The sequence below is a fragment of the Pleurodeles waltl genome, chromosome 3_1 (genome assembly GCF_031143425.1).
Source record: "Pleurodeles waltl isolate 20211129_DDA chromosome 3_1, aPleWal1.hap1.20221129, whole genome shotgun sequence".
Lineage (NCBI taxonomy): Eukaryota > Metazoa > Chordata > Amphibia > Caudata > Salamandridae > Pleurodeles > Pleurodeles waltl.
In genome coordinates, this window is record NC_090440.1 from 631,068,042 (window position 1) to 631,090,783 (window position 22,742).

Sequence of the window (22,742 nt, forward strand, 5' to 3'; positions counted from 1 at the left end):
GGAGGTTGCAGAGGAAACAAAATGACCATGCTGGGCAGGTGGGAGGGCCAGTGGCAGCACAATGGATCATGGATGGCAGGGGAAACAGGGGCACAGGCAAGAGAGGCTGTGGCAATATAACACACCACCGAGGGCAGAAGGAGGAGTTAGTGGCAATGGCAATACAACCATACATCTTCAAAGACCCATTTAAGCAAGAGATTCTTAAATTTTTAAGCCCAAAGGGCTTTATTTAATCTGTCTCCTGACTAAAATCTCCTCTTCTTCTCTGTAAGCCAATTAGGCCAATCAATTCCCCTATTTTTTTCAAAATTTCTCTCTTGCCAAGTTCAAAATGTTGTTAAGTTTGGTACATTGGATCACTGATGGAAGGGATGAATGGGGTAGGGACATGGGCTTGGAAAAGAGAGGGCAGGAGAGAGATGGGCAGGGGCACCAAACTGACCTTACAGGACAGGGGCAGGGGTTGCATCAGCACAATACACCACACAGAGTCACTCTCATGGCAGTTCAGAAAAACGGACCATGGAAAGCAATAGGTAGGGGACAGGGCCATGCACTTGGACAAAATGAGCACAGAGGAAAGAGACAAGGGCAGCAAGCTGGCCTTACTGGACAGACACACGGGTCAGTTACAGCAGAATAACCCATGAAGGACAGGAGGGAGGGGAAGGGGAATGACAGTGGACTACACATATCTGGAGGGAAGGGATAGGTGCCTGCACAGTGAAAAAGGAGGGCAGGGGCAAGGGTTAAGGGCTGGAGCAGCATGCTGACCATGGAAGGCAGGAGGAATGGGAATTAGAAGCACAACACACCATGGAGGGCAACAGTGAGATTAGTGACATACACACAGAGGACAGACAGCAGGTGGCAGGGGGTCAGGGGCAGCAAGCTGACCACACAGGGCAGGTGGGAGGGGCATTGGAAGCACAGAAGCCACGCATGGCAAGCGGGATGGTTAGGTGCAGCACAATGGCCATGGTGGGTGTTGGAAATAGTCCGTTTGCAGGTTCATCCCTAAACTTTTTGCCTCCTTCCTCCTATTTTTTCAGACCTGTTTTTGTTGGCTTTAGGACTCGGGCACATTACCAGTGCTAAAGTGCATATGCTCACTGTGTAAATTGTATTGGTGATTTGTATCTCCATGATTGTCATACTTGATTTACCGGTAAGTCCCTAGTCAAGTGCACTGGAGGAACCCAGGGCCTGTAAATCAAATGCTACTAGTGGTCCTGCAGCTCTGGTTGTGCCACCCACTAGTAGCCCTGTAAACATGGCTCAGACCCGCCACTGCAGTGTCTGTGTGTGCAGTTTTAAACTGCCAATTTGACTTGGTCAGTGTACCCACTTGCCAGGCCTAAACCTTCCCTTTTTATACATGTAAAGCACCCCTACGTTAGGCCCTCAGTAGCCACGTGGGCAGGGTGCAGTGTATGTTAAAGGTAGGACATGTACTGATGTCTATTACATGTCTTAACAGTGAAATATTGCTAAATTCAATCTTCACTGTTGCGAGGCCTAGCTCTCTCATGGGTTAACATGAGTGCTGCCTTTAAATATTATTAAAGTGCAAATTCCCTTTGAGAGCAGATAGAAATGAGGAGTTTGGGGTCTCTGAACTTGAAATGTAAAAATACACCTGTTAGTAAACTTGTTTTTTAGATTGTTAGTTTGTAAATGGCACTTTTAGAAAGTGGGCATTTTCTTGCTTTTACCATTTCGTGACTCTCCCTGTTTGTGGATTCCCTGTCTGGGTCAGTTTGACATTTGGCCTGTTTGTGAATCTCTTCTAGACAGTGAGACAAAGGGAGCTGGGGTGTAGGCTGCATATCTTGATGAGCCATCTGTGCTAGAGGGTTACTTAAACCTCAATGGCTGTGCTTGCCCTCTCACAATGCAGTCTCCAACCTCCTAGTGTGTGTCTGGGACCTGGCCTGGGAAACAACAGAGACTTTCCTTTGAAGATTGCCTACTTCAAAGGCAGAAAGGGGTATAAGTAGTGGACCCAAACCCCACATTGTAGATTTCTTCAAGATAACTTCTAGAACCAAGAGGAACCTCTGCTAAGGAAAAGAGCTGCAGAGCTGAGGAGAAGCGCTGCCCCTGCCTGTGCCTGTGCTTTGTTGGGCTATCCTGCAGTTGCTTCTTCTGCCTGTGAAAGGGGACAAAGACTGGTCTTTGTTGTGCATTCCTGCTGGAAAATAATCTCCAAGGGCTTGAATTGAGCTTGCCTCCTGTTTTGAAGTCTCAGGGCCATCAAAGACTTCTTCTGCCACCACCTAGACTCTTTGCTGAAACTCCTGCCCTACCAAGTGGTTCCCTATCCAGTCCCTCAGCTCTTGAAAGGTAAAATTGGCAGGCAAGAAAGAGCTGAAAGTCCATGCACAGAAAGCCATGCGGAGACATTTTTGATGCACCATCTACAACGCGGCTGCTAAACGATGCGCCGCCGGCCTCGCGGCTAAAATCAACGCTCCACCTGCATCACGTCTGGAGAAACAATGCGCAACACCCACTTGCAGCTGCTGATAATGACACAAACCCCACGCAGTGTGGTTTTCTAACACCATGTGATAGGATTTTCCATGCATAGTCCCTGGGCATCAAAGTCAACCCGACTCTGCGTGGATTCGAGGTACCCCATCCAGAAATCGACACATTGCTCTCTTGCAAGGGAGAAAAACGACATACATCCTCCCTTGTGAAGAAGGAATCAACACATTGCTGCCTTTTCCAATGCATGCTCACCCGTGCAGCTTTATTTTTTATGCTAATCAGGTCCATTCTTCCCTCCATGCTCTCTTGTGCTGCAACTGCTACTCCTGCCTATCCTGTGCAGATCTACAAATGGATACCCACTGAAACCAGAAGAACAGTCACCCAAGCCCTCGTAAGCAGCAAACTGGACTACGGCAATGCCCTCTATGCAGGAACCACGGTCAAACCCCAGAAGAAGCTGCATCGCATCCAGAACGCCTCCGCACGCCTCATCCTGGACATTCCCCATCACTGCCACATCACAGACCACCTGAAAAACCTGCACTGGCTCTGAGTCAACAAGAGAATCATCTTCAAACTCCTCACCCACTCTCACAAAGCACTGCACAACACCAGACCAGAATACCTCAACAGACGACTCTCCTTCTACACCTTGACCCGGCATCTCCTCTCCACCGACCTCGCCCTCGCAACTGTCCCACGCATCTGCAGAACTACAACCGGCAGTAGATCATTCTCGCACCTCCCTGCCAAAACATGGAACACTCTTCCCACCCGCCTGCCCCAGATCGAACACCTCCTTACCTGCAGGAAACTTCTGAAGACCTGGCTGTTCGGGCAGAAGCAGCACCTCCCCACCCACCTTCTCCCCCCTCCCCTCCTTAGCGCCTTCAGACCCTCACAGGTGAGTAGTGCACTTTACAAATCCCCTGATTGATTGATTGTGCAAAATCAACGTTTCTGTTGTTTTCTCTGCAGTAAGACTTCTTTTGAAAATTCATATTTAAAACTTGTGTATGTTGGATTTTTGTCATTTTGGTCTTGTTTGATTTAGATAAATATTACCTATTTTTCTAAACTGGTGTGGTGTATACTTTGTGGTGTTTTCACTGTATGACTGTGTGTGTTGGTACAAATAATTTACACATTGCTTCTGAATTAAGCCTGCCTGCTCATGCCAAGATACCAAGGGGCGAGTGAGGGTTAACCAGGTGTGTTTCTTCTTTCCATTGACTAGAGTGAGGGTCCTTGGACAGGGGGTAACCTGACTGCCAACCAAAGATCCCATTTCTAACAGTGGGCAAGAGGGAGGGGGCAACGGTATCCACAAAGGACCATGGAAGGGATGGGTAAGGCCTGAACACCAGCAGGAGAGGGGAGATGAGGGAGATTCACACAGACCATGCAGGATAGGCAGAAGTAGGAATTAACGCACAACAGAGCATGGAGGGCAGAAGTGAATGGCAGCAAAATCGACCATGGCAGATAGGATGAAGGGGATAGGGGCATGGAACTCAGACAGGTAGGGTGGAGGTGGCAGGGATAGGGGGCAGTCACCTGGCCATGCCTGGCAGGTGGGAGGGTTAGTGGCAGATCAACATAAAACTCAGAGTAGATTTTGTGAGGTTATTTTAGTGTTTATGTAGACAGATTTATTTTAGGTTGGGTCTGAGACCTGTGCCCTCTCACCTAGTTAGTTGTCATTTTATCCATCTTATTATTTTAACAAACCTTCATTTTAGTGGTGATGTTTCATTACTTTTATCAGTTGCCCTTCCATGCAGAACGTATTCATTTCTTTGTACAACATTTGCATCCTGTTCATCCTGGGCTCACTTCAAGACTGCACACCATAGTTTACCAGGTGTTGCCGGTCTAGAGAGTACAATGTCTACCCTACACAGAAAAATACATGTTGTCACATCAAGGCAGTTCTCAGAAGAACAAGATGTTTTATTATAAAGCAACATGCTGCCCTCACCACCTTAGAGGGGACATTCAAGTCAGCCTGCCATCTCATGCTGCACATCGTTGCAGTATCTGTTTAAACTTTGTGCTTCCTCCTTGTCTATGTGGGAGGGTTCCCAGCAGACTAACATACCCCTTCTTTACCTCTAACACAGATATGGGGATTGGGCTTCCTTCCCAGAACAAGATGGGCAGATTAGGCCTACGCCTGCTATCTGCTCTCATGTAGAATCTTAGTAGTGTAAGTAGGGATATTAGATACATTAATGAAATGTGGTAGGACTTTTCCTGTGTTTCACTTTCTTGGGCACTGCTGTAATAGAGTTATGTTTCATTATTCTCATAATGGCATTTCATGCCTGTTAGAAATGGGGTCTTTGGTTGGCAGTCAGGTTACCCCCTGTCCAAGCAAGGACACTCACTCTAGTCAGGGTAAGTCACACACAATCCAAATTATCCTGTGCGCACCTTCTGGTTGCTTGGCACTGAGCAGTCAGGCTTAACTTAGAAGGCAATGTGTAAAGTATTTGTGCAAAACATCATACAATAACACAGTAGAACACCCAAAAAGACACCACACAGTGTTTAAGAAAATATATAATATTTATCTGGATCAATGCTGGTCAAAACAATTAAGATGAAAATATCACATATCACTGTAAAAATTATATAAAGTGTATTTAGTCTCTTAAAAGCAACAAATATCTCTTGTGAGCACAAAGTACCTGGTTTGCGTACAACGCAAAGAACCTCAGAGGAGGAGATGTGTGGAAAACAGAGAGGTTCACGTTGATTACTCGGGCTGCACACGGCGATGCATTGTTTATTTTTCACACAGGGAAGGCGTTGCGTTGATTTCCGATGCTCAGCCTTGGATCCTCTTCGGGTTCAGGGGTTTTTGGATTCTCTGGGGACGATGCCTTTAAATCTGGTGCTGGCCGGACAAAGTCACAGGGGCTGCGTCGATCCGGTGGGCGTTGCATGGACATTTCTACCGCACGGCGGGTGCTGCATCGATTCCTCTCTGGAAGTCAGCCTGCGTCATTCCAGTTTGGCTTTGCGTCGATCCAGTGGGCCATGCATCGAATTTCCAGTTGCTATGCTGGCACTGTGTTGATCTTCTTTGAAGTGGGGGACACTTCAAAGAGTGGCTTTGAAGTGCACAAGGTCCCCTTTCAGTTCAATCCTGTCTGCAAGGGTCCTAGTAGGGGGTGTGGCAGTCCTTTGTCTGAGGGCAAACTACTGTCCTTTGACATGTAAGTGTCAGGCCCTCCACCCTTCCAGCCCAGGAAGACCCATTCAATATGCAGATGTATGCAAGTGAGGCTGAGCATCCTGTGTTTGGGGTTTGTCTGAGTGAATGCACAATGGAGCTGTCAACTGAACCTAGCCAGACGTGTATTGTAAGGCACAGAAGGATTTAAGTGCAAAGAAATGCTCACTTTCTAAAGGTGGCATTTCTAAAATAGTAATAGTAAATCCAACTTCATCAGTAAGCAGGATTTTGTATTACCATTTTGGCCATACTAAATATGACCTTTCTACTCCTTTCAGATCAGCAGCTACTACTCAAACAGTATATGCGCGTAGCCCTAATGTTAGCCTATGAAAGGAGCAGGCCTCACAGCAGTGCAAAAACAAATTTAGGAGTTTTACACTACTAGGACAGGTAAACTACACAGGTACATGTCCTGCCTTTTGTCTACATAGCACCCTGCCCTATGGGTTACCTAGGGCCTAAATTAGGGGTGACGTATAAGTAGAAAAGGGGAGTTCTATGCTTGGCAAATGAAACTGCACACACAGGCCTTGCAATGGCAGTCCTGAGACATGGTTAAGGGGCTACTTATGTGGGTGGCACAATCAGTGCTGCAGGCGCACTAGTAGTAGTTAATCTACAGGCCCTGGGCACATATAGTGCACTTTACTAGGGAATTATAAGTAAATTAAATACTCCAATTGGGTATGATCCAATGTCATCATGTTTAAACGGAGCGAGCATATGCTCTTTAGCACCGGTTAGCAGTGGTAAAGTGCGCAGAGTCCTAAAACCAGTGTAAACAGTGTCCAAAAAATGGAGAGAGGCAGGCAAAAAGTTAGGGGTGACCACCCTAAGGCTGTCAGGTCTAACAATGCCTTTTTAAATAGAACGCAGTTGCTTCAAAAAAACCTATTGAACCAAATCCTGCTTCTGGTTGTCTTTGCATGTTTGAGACTTGTATAACTGAGAGAAAGGGGTATGATCTTTTCTACCATGACTTCCATGAGTGTCATGCGATAGGCTGCCAGAAATCACTTTTACCTCTGGTACTGGTGAAGTGCTGTGAGCCAGCTGGAAGGTTTTAGGGCAACAGCTATTACACGGTGTGGGATCAGACTCAGTCCCCCATGCTCAGTGGTACTGCTGCCCAAAATCCATCAGTTTCATTACAACAACACAAGTCAAATGACATGGCGCTGCCAGCGTTGGTTAGGTACTGTCTTTACCGTTACAATAAGAATCTCTGTCTAATTACATGCAAAAGGCACCCTAATTACATCGTACGGAGACGTCCGTTGTATTAGGGATTATCCTTCTCAGCTAGATAGGTAGTACCTATCTCAAACTTGAACCTATAAAAGGATTCCCCAATTGGTGTATCTATCTCTGAACAATTCCATTCCATTAAAAATAATTCTGCACCAAAAAAGGTCGTACTTGAGGCAAATGTGAAACTCCCCCTCACAACACATTTAAGAAATAACGGTCACAGAAGAGGGAGGAAAGTTTACATTTGTCGCTGAGGCTCGCAACGCTCACCTTTGCAGCAGAAGATGGGAAAACACACATATTTTATTATTACACTCCTGCAAATGCACATGTACAATGCATCCCATACCTATATTTAGAAATCCCACTATCTTATCAAGAATACCAAAATTGGCTTGATGGCACCTTAAAACACATTCCACAGAATGGTAGAATTGGAGCCCAATGTACGACCATAACAGATTGTGACTTGCAATTTGCATTTTTTGTGAGTCACAGTCTGTAATTTACAACAGTGTCTGAGATACTGTTAGCGATTCCCAAATGGGTCACAAGGGGCCTGCTTCATTAATATTCATAAGGCAGGTTACAATTTGCGACCCATTTGGGAATGGCTGCTGGGGTAAGCAGACCATCACGTCTGCGACTGCTTTTTAAGTAAAGCATTTTTTTTTTTAAATGCAGCCTGTTTTCCTTGAATGAAAACGGGATGCATTACAAAATTAACAAGCATTTACAATGCAACGGGTCTCGCGTTTGCTCATGTTAGAGCTGATCGCGTTGTAAACTCCTAACCCGACTTTTCACCTATCGGGCAAAAGTGCATTTGTGTACACAACCCGAAAAAGTGAAATTAACTACGTAAAGCGCTCGACTTCAAGCGAGATCGCCCTCGTAAATTAGAGAAAAAGCCCGATGGAAAACAGCGAGCCTCGCATGTTTTTTGGCCTTGGTCGATGCGCTCAAGGAGGGCTAGCCACCGGAAAAGGCATGACGTATGATTGCCTTCGACTAATGAAAGCAAGCAGATTTTATTAGGCAAGCCCACGAACCAATAAAAAACACTGACGTGAAGTTGACAGGGCTCCGAGCCCTTTTCTAAATACAAAAGCGTCTCGCTGTGATACGCATGCGCGAGCGCATGCAACGCAGGCTCGACCCTAAAAAGGTGGACGATAGAGTATCACTCGGCTCTAAGCAAGATAGGGATCAGAACAACCAGAAACAAGCACTGGCAAAGTCAATTGCTTGAACGTTGTCAGCTAACTTATTGGCATTGCCAAAGGCTTTTTTTTGTTTTGCTTTGACTCAGTTTTTGTAAAACCTTATTGGTGTGGCAACCAGTGCTTAATGTGTGCTTGTTGTTTCCGGTGCGGAGAACCGGCACTTATTATTGAGGGCCGGCACTTATTTTTCTGCCTCAACCATTTACTGCGAGCAAAAGACACACATAAGAAAGACGGAGGAAGGGAAAAACGAAAAAGCGTCGCAATGGGGGGAAAGCAGAAAGCTGCCAGAGTGAGCTGAAGGGGCAGGGAGTGGCTGTAAGTGGATTAAAGGGGCCAGCGATGGTTTCAGGATTACGCTGCCTCACTATTACCTGCTCACACAATTAATTGCAGCAGCTGCATGTTTAAGAGGAGGACTTTGAGCACTGACGCATTTTTATTTACAAATTAAGCACTGGTAGCAACTGCCTGGCTCCCTTTAATATATTAAAAATGGATAGGAGCAGAGATATTTGTTGGTCTTGAAAAAGCACCTATTGCCCTACTAGTCCTCGGCACTGAAGCAAACTATTTTGTAAGCAGATGAGCTGCTAGCAAAAGAGCAGAAATGCTAGCACTCTCAGGGAAGTTGGACAATGGCTGGAGTGGGCAGCCTCACTGCCCCATGCTGTACACCGTAAGGGGCAGAAGGAAGTGTGGATGACACAACAAGAGACTAATGGATGAGGAGGGCTGGCTAGAAGCCCCTGTAAGTGAATATATTATATATACAGTTTTAGTAAAATCAAAATGTCTTGGCTGATGCCGGGCCTACAAAGTAATAGCAGGTTCTTCAAAACAGAGGTCCCATGTTAGGGGGACATTTTCAGACGGACCTTGCTTTTTATCCAGCAGTAATTTGTATCTTAGACTGTAGTTTCATTTTAGACGAAGTGTTTTATGAGTGTGGTAATGAAGGGGACATGGCTTACTAACAGAAACTGTATCCGGTAAACCCCCACTATAGGTTTGTTGTCTGCTTCTGGTGCCATGGTGTACCCACATTTCAGTGCCCAAGATATCCCTTTGCCAAGTCTTGCGTACTGTCCTGACCCCTCAAAGGAAGTGGAGCCCAGCGTCCATCTTGAAACAGGGATGAATGCGCAATATGACCTCAATGTCTTTGTGCTCCTATACTGTTCCTTAAACATAGCATTAGATATTGACCTACAAATCCCAGCATGAAAAATGTTGTTCCCTAAAAGGCCATGACTGCTTGAAGGTGGGAGACGTGGGACCGCATGGTAGCTGTTGGTCAGCTCTGTGGGATCATGAGCAAGAATAAAGGTCCCCTACCAAGGGGAGGAGAGATTAAGGCAAAACAAGTACGAGAAATGAACTCTCAATCTCCGCTCATTTCTCGGAGCTCCCTGCGGAGAAGCCATGGAATGAATGGGCACGAGGCCTGAATGACACCTCCATAGGTGATTTACTGAAAGTGCTAACAGGAATCTATGAGCATCAAGAGGTGTCTGTCCCCTGTTCCGAAGAGACATCTCTAGAAAGAGACAGACCTGTACGTTCACCAAATGCCCGTAGAGTCTCAAGCAAAGGCCGCAGGGCGTCAGCTGTTGTTCACTAATTGCCTGTTGACTCCAAATTAAGAAATCCTATTTCTTAAGCAGTTCCTGCCAGGATGCCCTTCTAGAATAAATCACCTCTTACACATGAGACCGGGTGATAATGCTCATCCGGCGCAAGTTGTAAAATCAACTGGGTACTGTCTGCGCAATGATAAAATCAGGCACACATTATCTTAACAGGCCATCAGCATTAAAGCATCAACACTAAAGCAGACCAGTTAAAACGGGGTCCCGGTAATACTGAATCATGTAGTACGCTGCAGTTGAAACCCTAAGCTTCGCAACAAAAACAAACATTTACAATGCAACGGGTCTTGCGTTTGCTCATGTTAGAGCTGATCGCGTTGTAAACTCCTAACCCGACTTTTCACCTATCGGGCAAAAGAGCATTTATGTACATAACACGAAAAAGTGAAATTAACTATGTAAATCGCTCGACTTCTGCCTAGCGAGATCGCGCTTGTAAATTAGAGAAAAAGAAGTCCACGGGCTCCGAGCCCTTTTCTAAATACAAAAGCGCCTCGCTGCGATACGCATGCACGAGCGCATGCAACGCAGGCTCGACCCTAAAAAGGAAACATTTTCTTTTCATATTTTCAGAGTTTCTGTAGTTGCAGGTGTCTTTCCATGCAATGACTATAACAAAAGTCACTGTGGCCTGATGGGTAAGGTCACATACTCTCACAATTAAAGTTGAGGGTTTTAGTCCAGGCGGATCTGTGGTCATTTCCCTATTTTAATTTATTTTAAACTTTAAAAGTTTCAGGTTCATACTGAAAGGTGATCGTATTCTTCTTAATTTGACAAATAAATTTGTCTTGTCTATTAGTCCAGAAATATCTCTTTCTAAGTATACCATTCACCAAAGCCTAATGAACTCCCTCTCTCTCTCCCTCTCACTTTCTTTCTCTCTCTCTCAGTTTCTCTTTTTCAGTCTTTTCCTCCCACTCACACATCCACTGAAACCCTTACGCATCCACTCACAGATCCATTCATTCACTTACACACCCACTCACAGATCCAGTCAGACCCTTGTGTACCTGTTCACAGCCCCACTCACACCCTCATGCACCCACTCACAGACCCACTAAAACTCTCACACACTCACTCACAGACCCACTAAAACCCTCATGCACCCACTCACAGACCCACCCAGATACTCCCACACCCAGACAGACACTCCCGCAGCCACTTTCACCCCCAAATACACCCTCTCACAACTATTCTCACAACCAGAGAGACAAGCTGCGGTCAACTCTTTCTGGTTAGGGGGGTTGGCCGCAGGAGCGGTCCACAGGCAAGAACCTGTGGCCAACCACTGCTGAACATGGCCGAGACAAAGTGGTTGGATTAACACATGGTAATGAAAATTAATTTGCATTAGAAAAAAACATAGGCGCTGAGGAGGGCTGCACTGTCACCTGCAATTTATTGAATATTCCTCCATGGTGGTGGCAGTCCCAGGGGCTGCAGGAGGGTCAAAATGGCCATAAATTTAATTCTATGTTAAAAATTCAATGAAAAAAACAAATGTTACAAGGACATAATTGTGGTGGCCCTGGGGCTGCAGGGGGGCTGCTCTGTCCCCTGCACTTCATTGAATATTGCCCCATTGAGGTTGTGGTCCCCGGGGCTGCGGGGGCCAGGCAGATCTGCAGTTTCACCTCGAAAACATGTTTTTATTATTATTTTTGTTCTCAGGAACTGCCGGGAGAACCTCGTGGCTCCTGCAGTCCCAGCCGGCTCCCCTCTCCAGCAGGAGCCAGCACTACTCAGGCAGGCAAGGAGCTGCTTTAAGTAGCAGCTACCTGCTTGCAGGAACAATGTTTTTATATCTTTCCCTGCACATGTGATAGAAATGTTGTCTTTGGTTTGCAGTCAAGTCACCCCCTGTCCTAGCAAGGACCTTCACTGTAGTCAGGGTAAGGAGAATCACCCTCAGTTAACCCCAGCTCACCCCCTTGGTAGCTTGGCACAAGCAGGCAGGCTTAACTTCAGAAGCAATGTATAAAGTATTTGTACCAACACACACAGTAACCCAGTGAAAACACTGCAAAATGACACAACACAGGTTTAGAAAAATTGGTAAGATTTATCTAAACAAAACAAGACCAAAACGACAAAAATCCAACATACACAAGTCAAGTCATTCTTTAAATAAGAGTCTTAAATCCTTCAGAATACAGTGAGAAGACTGTTAGTGTGAAAAAGTACCTGGGTTGCATTAAAATAACACCACACGGGTGAGTCTGCATCGGAAAAGGCCAGTGATGCATCGATTTCTCACTCGCAAGCGAGACCGTGCATCGTTCCTCGTCTGGTCGAGTCCTCGTGCATCCTTTTTCCTCTCCGCAAGAGAGCGATGCATCGATCCGGACAGGCACCTCAGGTCCGGGCAGGCTTTGCGTTGATTTTCTGCACCCAGCAATGTTGCATCAAAGTCTGGGCGCACAGTGTCAAGAAACTGTGCTGCGTGGAGCTTGCGTTGTTAACTGCAGCTGCTGCGGGTGTCGCACATCATTTCCCCAGCCACGTTGTGTCGATCTCCCAGCCTCAATGCAGGTGGAGCATCGATTTTAGTCGCAAGACCGGCAGCACGTTGTTTTTCATCCACGAAGCGGTTGGTGCGTCAAAAGTTTCCCTGCACAGCGGTCTTTGCATGGATTTCTGCCCTTTTTCACCAGCTGTACCTTTCAAGGCACCAGATACAGGTTAGGGCACCGCTTGGCCTACAGGACTATCAACAGAAAGCTGTGCTGGCAGAGAGAAGTCTTTGCTGTCCCTGAGACTTCAACAACAGGCGGCAAGCTCGGTTTCAAGCCCTTGGAGATTCTTCACCAGTGGGAAGTCACACAAAAGTCAGTCTTTTTCCTCTCTCAGGTAGAAGCAGCTACTGCAGGCCAACCCAGCAAAGCACAGTCGCAGGCAAAGGGACAGTTCTCAGCCTCCAGCTTTTCCAGCTCTTCTCCTTGGCAGAGGTTCCTTTTGGTTTCAGAGGTAATCTAATTTCCATGGGTTTGGGTGCTCTTCTTATACCCATTTCTGCCTTTGAAGTAGGCCTACTTCAAAGAGAAGTCTATGTTGTTTTCAAGATCGTGCCTTGCCCAGGCCAGGCCACAGACACACACACCAGGGAGTAGGAGACTGCATTGTGTGAGGGCAGGCACAGCCCTTTCAGGTGTAAGTGATCACTCTTCCCCTCAGCCCAGATGGCTCAACAGGATATGCAGGCTACACCCAAGCTCCATTTGTGTCACTGTCTAGAGGAGAGGTGCAAACAGCCCAACTGTCAAACTGACCCAGACAGGGAATCCACAAACAAGCAGAGCCACAAAATGGTTTAAGCAAGAAAATGCCTACTTTCTTAAAGTGGCATTGCCAAACACACAATCTAAAAACCAACTTCACTAAAAGATGTTTTTTAAATAGTGAGTACCCAAAACTCCACATGTCTATCTGCTCCCAAAAGAAATGTACACTTTAATCATATTTAAAGGCAGCCCCCATGGGAACCTATGAGAGATAAAGGCCTTGCAACAGTGAAAACCGAATTTGGCACTATTTCACTGTCAGGACATATAAAACACATTAGTATATGTCCTACCTTAAACATACACCGCATCCTGCCCATGAGACTACCCAGGGCCTACCTTAGGGGTGTCTTACATGTAAGAAAAGGGAAGGTTTAGGTCTGGCAGTTAAAACTGCACTCACAGACACTGCAGTGGCAGGTCTGTTCCATGTTTACAGAGTTCCTAATGTGGGTGGCACAACCAGTGCTGGAGGCCCACTAGTAGCATTTGATTTACAGGCTCTAGGCACCTCTAGTGCACTTTACTAGGGACTTATTAGTAAATCATATATGCCAATCATGGATAAGCCAATGTAAGCATATAATGTATACAGGAAACACTTACACTTTAGCATTGGTCAGTAGTGGTAAAGTGTCCAGAGCAAACAAAACAGCAAAAACAGAGTCCAGCACATAGAAACAACCTGGGTAGTAGAGGCAAAAAGTTAGGGGAGACCATGCCAATGATGCCAAGTCTAACAGTTAGCGTGCAGGGAAAGAGATGAAAACTCAGCTTTCAGCAAGTGGGACCTGTTTGACAGCTCCTGCTTGCTGAAAGCAGAGTTATGTTTGTTTTTGCTTGGCCAGAGCTGTCAGCTACCACCAAGCAAAAGCAAACAGCTATTTACTGAGGGTGGGCACCTCAGGAGGTAGCAGGAGCCAGCCCTAAGGGGGTGGCAGTTCCCAGATTCATTTATAGTAACACACAGGGCCACGTGGCCCCCCTGCTTCATTTCAATTTGGCCTGGCAGAGGTGGTGGGCCCCAGGCCCCCACAATGGACTCCCTTGTTCAGTGTATTTGTAGCTGTGGGGATATGGTGGTCCCATGGGCCTGGGGGTCCATGCGGGAACCCCATATATCTAACAATTGCTTTCCCCAGGGAGGTGGCAGTCCCTGGGGCATGGGAGGGGGGTGAAACACAAGCCCTCCGCATACATTACATACTTGCCTCTAGAAGATGGCTGTCTCCAGGGTGTTGGGGGTCGCACAGTCCCCATGCATACATAAGAATTGATTGCCCTGGGGAGGTAGCAGTCCCCTGGGTGTGAAGGGTGCTGCACTGGCCCCCTGAATTCATTATATGCATTGCCCAGGGAAGGGTGGCCCCTAGGGCATGGGGGCCACGCATGCCCCCTCTACATACGTAACAATTGATTGTCCCGGGGTGGGGGGTCACAGATCCTGGGGAACTGAGGGCCACGTGGGACCCACTGCATACAAAACAATTAATTGTCCTGAGGAAGTAGCGTTCCCTGGGTCTTCGATAAGCCCTAGGAGGGGTGCCCCTGTGGCCCAACTATATTTTGTGAATGTCCCTGGAACATGGCCCACCTGGGGGGCAAAATAAAAATCAAAATTTGGAAATATTCACAATTTTCACCATACTTTTTTAAAAATGTTTTTTTAGCACTGAGGAGGTAGTCCCTTGGGGGACAGCTGGACCAAGGCTAGGGGGTTAGGTAACAGTACTGTAGCCTTGTTCAAAACTCCTATGGGAATTAAATTGGGAAATTCACTTTTTTTTATCCCTCTTTTTCTCGGCCCCTGGTTGACAGATCACCCCGAAACTTCCCATGCACAACAAGATTTTTGGGTGCATTTTTGGGGGAAAACTTTTTGAAGATTACCAAGGACATAGACAAGTCAAACAACATTTTTTCTATGGAAATTAGTCCTAGCCACATATATGCCCAGGGCCATGGGTAGTTGTTAGGAGAGCAACTCCTATATTTGGAACACACTCTATAATTACACCTCAACTCTAAGTCTGCTCATTTCAAATGTGTTTTCTAACAGAATATTTGAGCATAAATGAGCTCAATACCATCAATATTGTACTAGAGAACTCACTGCAGTGTAATAGTCATACCCATCACTGCAGTTAAAATATTATATATACTATATTTGAAATAAATTTGCTAGTTGCCTCTCATGGAAATCTGAGAAAGCATGGTATGGTAGGATACATAGTTTTTGTATTTTTGGTAGTGCCATGTTAGTTCATGTATTTTATAACAAATGTTTGTTAAAACATGTTCCATCCAGAATCCCCCAGGACATAACCCGCCACAATATGGTTATATTTGTCCGTAATAAATCAATTCTGAACATGCCTCATGCACCAATGAAGAAAGAATATGTAAATTCAAGCTTGACAGCATCTATCCATAAGGATGTAAAATTTACATAGCTCTTACATCCTTACCCCCTTTATTAGCTTGAGAGATGACAGGGAAAAGTAATCAGAATCTTTCTTCATACATCCCCAAAGCAATGCTAGAGTCACCAACCCATGTGATGCTATATTCATGACCATAAAGTGTGGGGGTATCCATTTTAGTTGGAATAAAAATATCTAATATCAGAGACAATCTTATTTCTCTGTCTCTCTCAACACGCACACACATAAACACCACACATATGCACACAGACACAGACACACACCACACACATGCTGAAGTGCATTAAATTTGAATTAATGGATGTGGTTGGACAGACATTTTGATAGTACCTTGTGAACAGAATAACTCACAGAACCTCACAGAATGATCAGAAAGGGAATCATTTTAGAACCTGGAAAGATGCGTTTCCTCCAGCAAGTGGATACTTACAATATTTGTAGTTATGTATGAAAATGATTCTTCAAATTGTCCAGCTTTGTGAACGTTTTAGAAACAAATCTTTCCCAGCATTTCTTAATTAGTTTACCCTATAGGTTAGTGGCAAAGCCTTAAATGGCCTCAATTTATGTAGTGACTGAGGGGTTCCCTGAGGCCCTTGGGTCCCAGAGGTGCAACGCAGACATCTTTGGCCAATCCTTATTGATTCCATTGGTCATAGGAAAGTACAGCAGTACTAGGCAGCCCTTCACAATGGCAGTGTGAGCACCTGCTTTAGATCTGACAATGAGGTAAAGCGGTAAGTGTTAGGAACGGGGTAAGTCTGACGCTTCAAATATGATCTCCACACTAATAGTGTAGGAAGTTGTGTGGTACTTGGGAAGATACCGAACCATCTAGTACCACAAAATGTTTTTGTTTATTCATACATTCAGTCTTTCTTAGCGTTGCAATTCATTAAATATTTTCTTTTTTCCCAGGTACCCAACCAGCAATAAATTGCTACATTGTAAATCACCAGGAGATTATCAAACACAACAATTGTACATCAACATATCTGATATCAATACCTTCCTGTGAGGGACATTGTGGTACTTCTTCAATGTAAGTAAGATCTGCTTGTCTTTATTTTGAATTGTAATTTTGTAAATATAGCAGTGCTATCCTATTTTATGTGGGTTTGAAGCGCTACCTGCTTTTCTGGCAGCAGTTTTATTACAACCTACCCAAATACCACACTACACAAATGCTATTTTGAAGAATGAGGTTCCAACTACCTTCCAAAACACCTAGTTTTCTTTTACCTTCTCAAGTCTGACTGCTATTGTAATTGTAATTGTAATAGTATTTATATAGAGCTTACTACCCCTGACGAGGCGTCGAATTGTTTTTCGGCGACTAGCACGCTACTCCGGAAACCCAACAAGAACTAGTGATGGATTAGTCTAGGGAAATATGAGTACAGTTTTAGTATTATTATGAGTTAATTCGAGCCATGGATATGAGAGTTTGTTAGTTAGACTGACTGGAGTAATGGAGGGGTGGAGGAGGAAAGAATCCAGAAGTGTTAATTGGGAGTATATGGTAATAGGATGTAGGCTTGGGATGAGTAAAGGAGGATGGAGGCAGGAAGAGTCTGTGGAAGGGGTTAGGGAGATCATAGTATCAGGGAGAGATAAATGAGGGTGAATGTAGTAGTGGGAGGTCATGGTAGGAAAGTGAGGCTTGGTGAGTTTGATGTGGAAGCGGAGGGAAGAACTTAGGCAGAGTTATTTAGGAGTTGAAAGTAGTAAAATGGATTTGGGAATGAGTCAGAGTGGGAATGGAGGATAGATTGATAGAGATGTGACATAGGGTGACGGGTAGATGAGGGTGATATAAGATGAGAGCAGGGATTCATAGATATCTAATATAACAACCCACCCAGGAGCCATGCAATGACCCACGAACATGCCAAGCACAGAACAACAGACACACATACATACATATATATATACACACACACATACACACATGAATACACACAGATATGCACACATATATGTACATACATATACATATTTAAAAACCATGAGTAAATATACCTAGTTAAACAGGTTTAAAGAGTGTGTGTGTAGTTTATTGTCATGACATAGTAGCGATACATATTTTCTAAAGAACTATACATAACAAGAATATACACATAATCAGAAAAAATATTTATCAACATAGGCATATGCAGTCCATATTTGTTTGAATATGGTGGTTATGAAGGAAAGAGCCAACTCTTGAGTAGTTTTCTGAAGACAAGAAAGTTATCTATGGCTCTTATAGTTGGGGGTAATGAGATCCATAGTTTGGCTGCATGAACGGAGAAGGATGTACCACATGTAGTCTTTTTCTTGAATGGTGGTGTTCTAAGGCAGGGTGCCAATCTTGAGCGGAGGTTTCTTTGTTAAATGTATTTGGTTATTTTGTTTCTGATAAAAAGCAGTCCTGTTCCATGTATAGCTTTGTGGGTGATACAAAGCAGCTTGAAAGTGCATCTTCTGGCAACGGGTAACCAGTGTAGTGCTCTCAAGGCAGGGGAGATGTGGGCTTGTGGCTTTACATGCAATAGTAGCCTGGCTGCGGAATTTCTAAATATGTTGTAGTTTCATAATAGGTAGAGGCCATTGGCATAATCCAGTTTGGATAGTACAAGCAAGATAGTAGCTTGCACCTTGTGTGGAAATCCGAGGTGGGGGAAGATGCGTCGTAGAGTCTTCAAGGTGATGAAGCTTGTTTGTGCTGATTTGTCCACTTGGGCATTCATAGTTAACTTGGAGTCCATGGTGATTCCAAGTTTTTTAACTTCCTTGGATAATTGTGGAGGTGGTCCGAGATCATCAGGCCAGGCGCACAGTGGGTCATAATTTTTCTAGTCACCACATATGAGTATTTCTGTTTTGGAGGTATTTAGTTTGAGATGGCTCAAGGGCATCCACTTATCAATGGCTCTGAAGCAACTGAAGATTTCTGAGTTTTAAATGTTTTTGGGGCATTCTAATTTAAGTAGTATTTGTGTGTCGTCTGCGCAGTTTTAGCATGTGAGATGAAAATCAGTGATCAGTTCTAGTAATGATATCATGTAGATGTTGAAAAGCAAAGGTGAGATGATTGATCCTTGGGGGACCCCTGCTTTTGTGAGGTAGGGTTTGGATGAGAAGGTGGGCGAATAGATTATATTAGATCTTCTTTGAAGATAGGATGTAATCCAGTCTAGAGCAGTCCCTTCTGTACTGGCTTTGTGGAGTCTTTGAATTAGGGTGTCATGGTGAACCGTATCAAAGGCAGCCGAGAGGTCCAAGAGAAGTAGTTCAGCAACTCCATTGCAGTCGACTGTGTTTTTAAGATCATTCCAGATTGCTATGAGTGCCGATTCAGTGCCTCTTCCTGGGCGGAATCCTGTTTGGAAGTCTGAAAGTATAGAATTGTCTTCAATGAATCATAACATCTGAGCGAATGCTGCTCTTTCTATCAGTTTGCCCAGGAAAGGTCCATTTGTGATTGGTCTGTAGTTGTTGCGGTCCTGCTGGTCTAGGTTTGTTTTCTTTAATAACGGTCGTATGTATGCCTATTTCAGGTCTACAGGAAAAGTTCCTGTAGTTAAAGAGTTGATGATGATTCTTCTTACAGGTATGGCAGCAGAAGTAGATAAAAGAATGTTCTTGAAGATTTATGGTGGACAAGGGTCAGAAGGGCAACCAGAAGGCCTGCTTGCTTTGACTAAATCCATAAATTCACCTTGGGATATTTGTTGGAACGACTGTAGAGGCTGGGTTGGTTTATTCCTAGAGGGTACTTTAGGAAAGGGGTTGGTTCTGATGGTTTTCTTGTGTTTTAAATAGGAGTCCAATGTGTTTGCCTTGGTTGTGTAATGAGTTGCCAGTTTGTTTGTGAAATCTTGAGTAGTGGGGTGACTCCTTCCATGCACGTAGGTTTTTAAAATTCATTGAGAGTTTTATAAAATTCCTTTGTTGTAGATATAGCATTTTGAATACTGTCAGAGTAGTACCTTTTTTTAGCTTTTTTGATTGATGATTTGTATATTCTGTTAAGGTTCTGTAGCTGCAGTTTGTCTTGACTGTTGTTTGTTTTGAGCCAGGTCCGCTGCAACTTTCTGATTTGTTGCTTTATCGTTTGAACTTCTGTATTTCTCCAAGGTGTTAGTTTTCTTTTGTTGTGTTTAGTTTTTCTGAGTGGTATTAGGATATCAAAAGCTTCCTGTAGCCACTCATAAAGTTTTGGAACAGAATTAATTGTATCTAGATCTGTGTTGGCTGTTAGTTGTGTTTCTAAGTCATCCAAATTGAGTTTGCTCCATGGTCGGTAGGTGCATGCATGTAAGTAGTTGTGGGGTGTGTAGATTTGTGGAGTTTTATGTTGGAAGTTATCAAATGGTGGTCTGACCATGTGATTGGCATGATGCTATGAACGGTAACTAGTTCAGGTTTAGCAAAAATGATATCTGGGATGTGTGCAGCTATATAATTAATGCCCATGCATTCTGCTTTGCTAAAGTCTGGCTTGGGGACAACCTAGCTGCTTAAAAGAACAAAAATATAGCTCCAGCTGTGCCAGGGGGTGGATACCCTGAAGTATCTCAAAGAAAGGGTATCCACAAATAAATGGCTTGTAATAGCTCAGTGCTGCAGCTCTTAACAACTGAGCTGAAGGTAAAGGGCTCTGAAAAAACAACAATGGCAAAACCTGAGTCTCACCGTGTTCCCGGCTTTGTGATTTCTGACACAACTATGGGGGTCATTCTTACTTCGGCGGGCGGCGGAGGCCGCCCGCCGAAGTTCCCCTGCCAGAACACCGATGCGCGGTCAAAAGACCGCTGCGGTGATTCTGACTTTCCCACTGGGCGGGCAGGCGATCGCCAAAAGGCCGCCCGCCCACCCAGCGGGAAAGCACCAGCAACGAGGAAGCCGGCTCCGAATGGAGCCGGAGGAGTTGTTGGTGTGCGACGGGTGCAGTTGCACCCGTCGCGATTTTCAGTGTCTGCCACGCAGACACTGAAAATCTATGTGGGGCCCTGTAAAGGGGGCCCCTGCAGTGCCCATGCCAGTGGCATGGGCACTGCAGGGGCCCCCAGGGGCCCCACGACACCCGTTCCCGCCAGCCAGGTTCTGGCGGTGAAAACCGCCAGAACCAGGCTGGCGGGAAGGGAGTCGGAATCCCCATGGCGGTGCTGCTTGCAGCGACGCCGTGGAGGATTCCCTGGAGCAGCGGGAAGCTGGCGGGAAACCGCCGGCTTCCCTTTTCTGACCGCGGCAGTAGAATTCCCCCGGAAGCACCGCCAGCCTGTTGGCGGTGCTTCCTCCGTCACCTACCCTGGCGGTCATAGACCGCCAGGGTAGGAATGACCCCCTATATGTACTGTGGCAAAGTTGGGGGCCTTTGTTGACTCAGACACTAGGCAAGTATGAAAGGCTTTGTCACAGAGAAAAAATGAGCTCCCACGCCATGCAGCTCAAACATCTGAAACAGGATATAAAAGGGCATTTCCGGAGTTAATTTGTAAAGTCAGAGCAGAAAGGTAGGAGTGGGTTAAATAGTTGTTGTGGAAGGGATAGGTGACATGTTTAGAAGCTATGGGCAATAACAGATTTAGAGCAAAGTCCCCTGTGGCCAAGCATCAGGGACGCATAGAAAGTTCCTGGTGAGTGCATTGCAAGGTAGAATTAAAGTGCAACTGGTAAACTGTTATGTGTTAGTAAGCACTGTTTTGTTAAATGCACCTAGTATAGCACAGGGAATCACCCTCAAAGGGGTATCCCGATGATGGACTGAAGAAACAGGTAAAGAGAGGAATTGAGGGATGGTAGAAAAATTAAAAGGCCAGGTTTTGAGAAGTATTTTGAAATGGGGATTTAAGGCAGGTACGGCTATGCAGAGGTAAACCAATGAACACAATCTCTAAAAGTCTCTGGACCATGATGGAATGTGAGATGAGGTTAAAAGCTTCAGATAGGTTGAAGAGTGTCGATGGAGATTTTTATAGATAGTTGCTATATTTTCTTCAAAATGGCCTGCTATTGCAGCACGTAGTTCCTGGGAGGCCCAGATGAATATTGTCCAGGCAGTGGGCCTCCTTAACTCATTTGAAACTTTCAATAGTTCTTTGGTTCAGTTGCCTGTACAGTCAACTCTATTAATAAAGTGTAACTTCTGAGGTGCTCTGAGCTTTTTATGATAACCGTTTAAGGATAAGTTAAAAGTGTTTTTGTCAGAGTGGGATTTGAATGTGCATCACTTTCTCTTCATATTCCTGCAGGCATTTTTCTCCTTCCTTTGAGAAGCAGGGAGAATGAGACCTAATGGAGTAGCAGCAGTTACGTTTGATGGGGTCAACTATATCCAAGGTCTGGGAAAATGACACTTGGAAGTGTGTATGGGCACTATTTATATCAGGGAACTTGGTAACATATTATGCTGTAAAGATAGGAGAGGAGGAAGAATCAGAGCCTTCCTTCCAAGGCCTCGTTTTTTTTAGGGATTTGTTCTTCCTATTGGACTGTTTCCCTTTAACAGAGAACTGAAAGGGTATAGTAGAATGGTTTCATCTGTAGATTTGAGGCATTTGGTAATATAAAATCCAAAGTGTGCCTAGTGATATGAGTGGGGCCAGTTATTTTTTGGGTTAGCCCCACCATTACCAAACAGTAAAATAGTTATTTTGTTTCTGAACCCAGTTCTGCTTGGAAGTTGAAATCCTCCACTAGGAAGCAAGCAGGTGGGGAGCAAAGCGTTCTGTTACCTCATGGCTGAAGTGATTTTTGCCTGGGGCGGTGATAAACTAGGGCACACTTCCACGATTCTCCAGGTAGAGTCTTTAAATAAAAAATACAGACCTTTATGATGTCCCATATTTCGTTAGCCTACATTAGGGAGGGATCCCACATTACAGTTTAACTCTTTTACCGATAGATGAGCATTGCATATATATTTTTGTGGAAGTGTCCATTAAACCATCATTACAGGTGGTAACCTTCCTGAGGTTGCCAGCCATCTGTGGGAGACATGGGGTAACATGGAAAAGTTTGAAGTTGGTGGGAGTATCATGCTCCAGTGAAAGGAGTGTGTGACAGAGTTATGCGGTCATTTTCTGTAAAATGGCCTTAGCTTTAGTCTCTTAATCTCCAGTGGAACAGGTGGTGATGCTTTGTGAAGG

General features: G+C 45.0%; 1 protein-coding gene across 1 annotated transcript in view; it reads left to right on the forward strand.

The window, feature by feature from the left end:
• The window catches only part of LOC138284401 (mucin-5B-like), a 1,991,087-nt gene that overhangs the window by 1,887,196 nt on the left and 81,149 nt on the right, over positions 1 to 22,742 (forward strand). Inside the window, exon 34 of the mRNA XM_069223138.1 lies at positions 16,525 to 16,648. Coding sequence (XP_069079239.1) covers positions 16,525 to 16,648 — 124 coding nt within the window. The remainder of the gene's footprint in view (positions 1 to 16,524; positions 16,649 to 22,742) is intronic.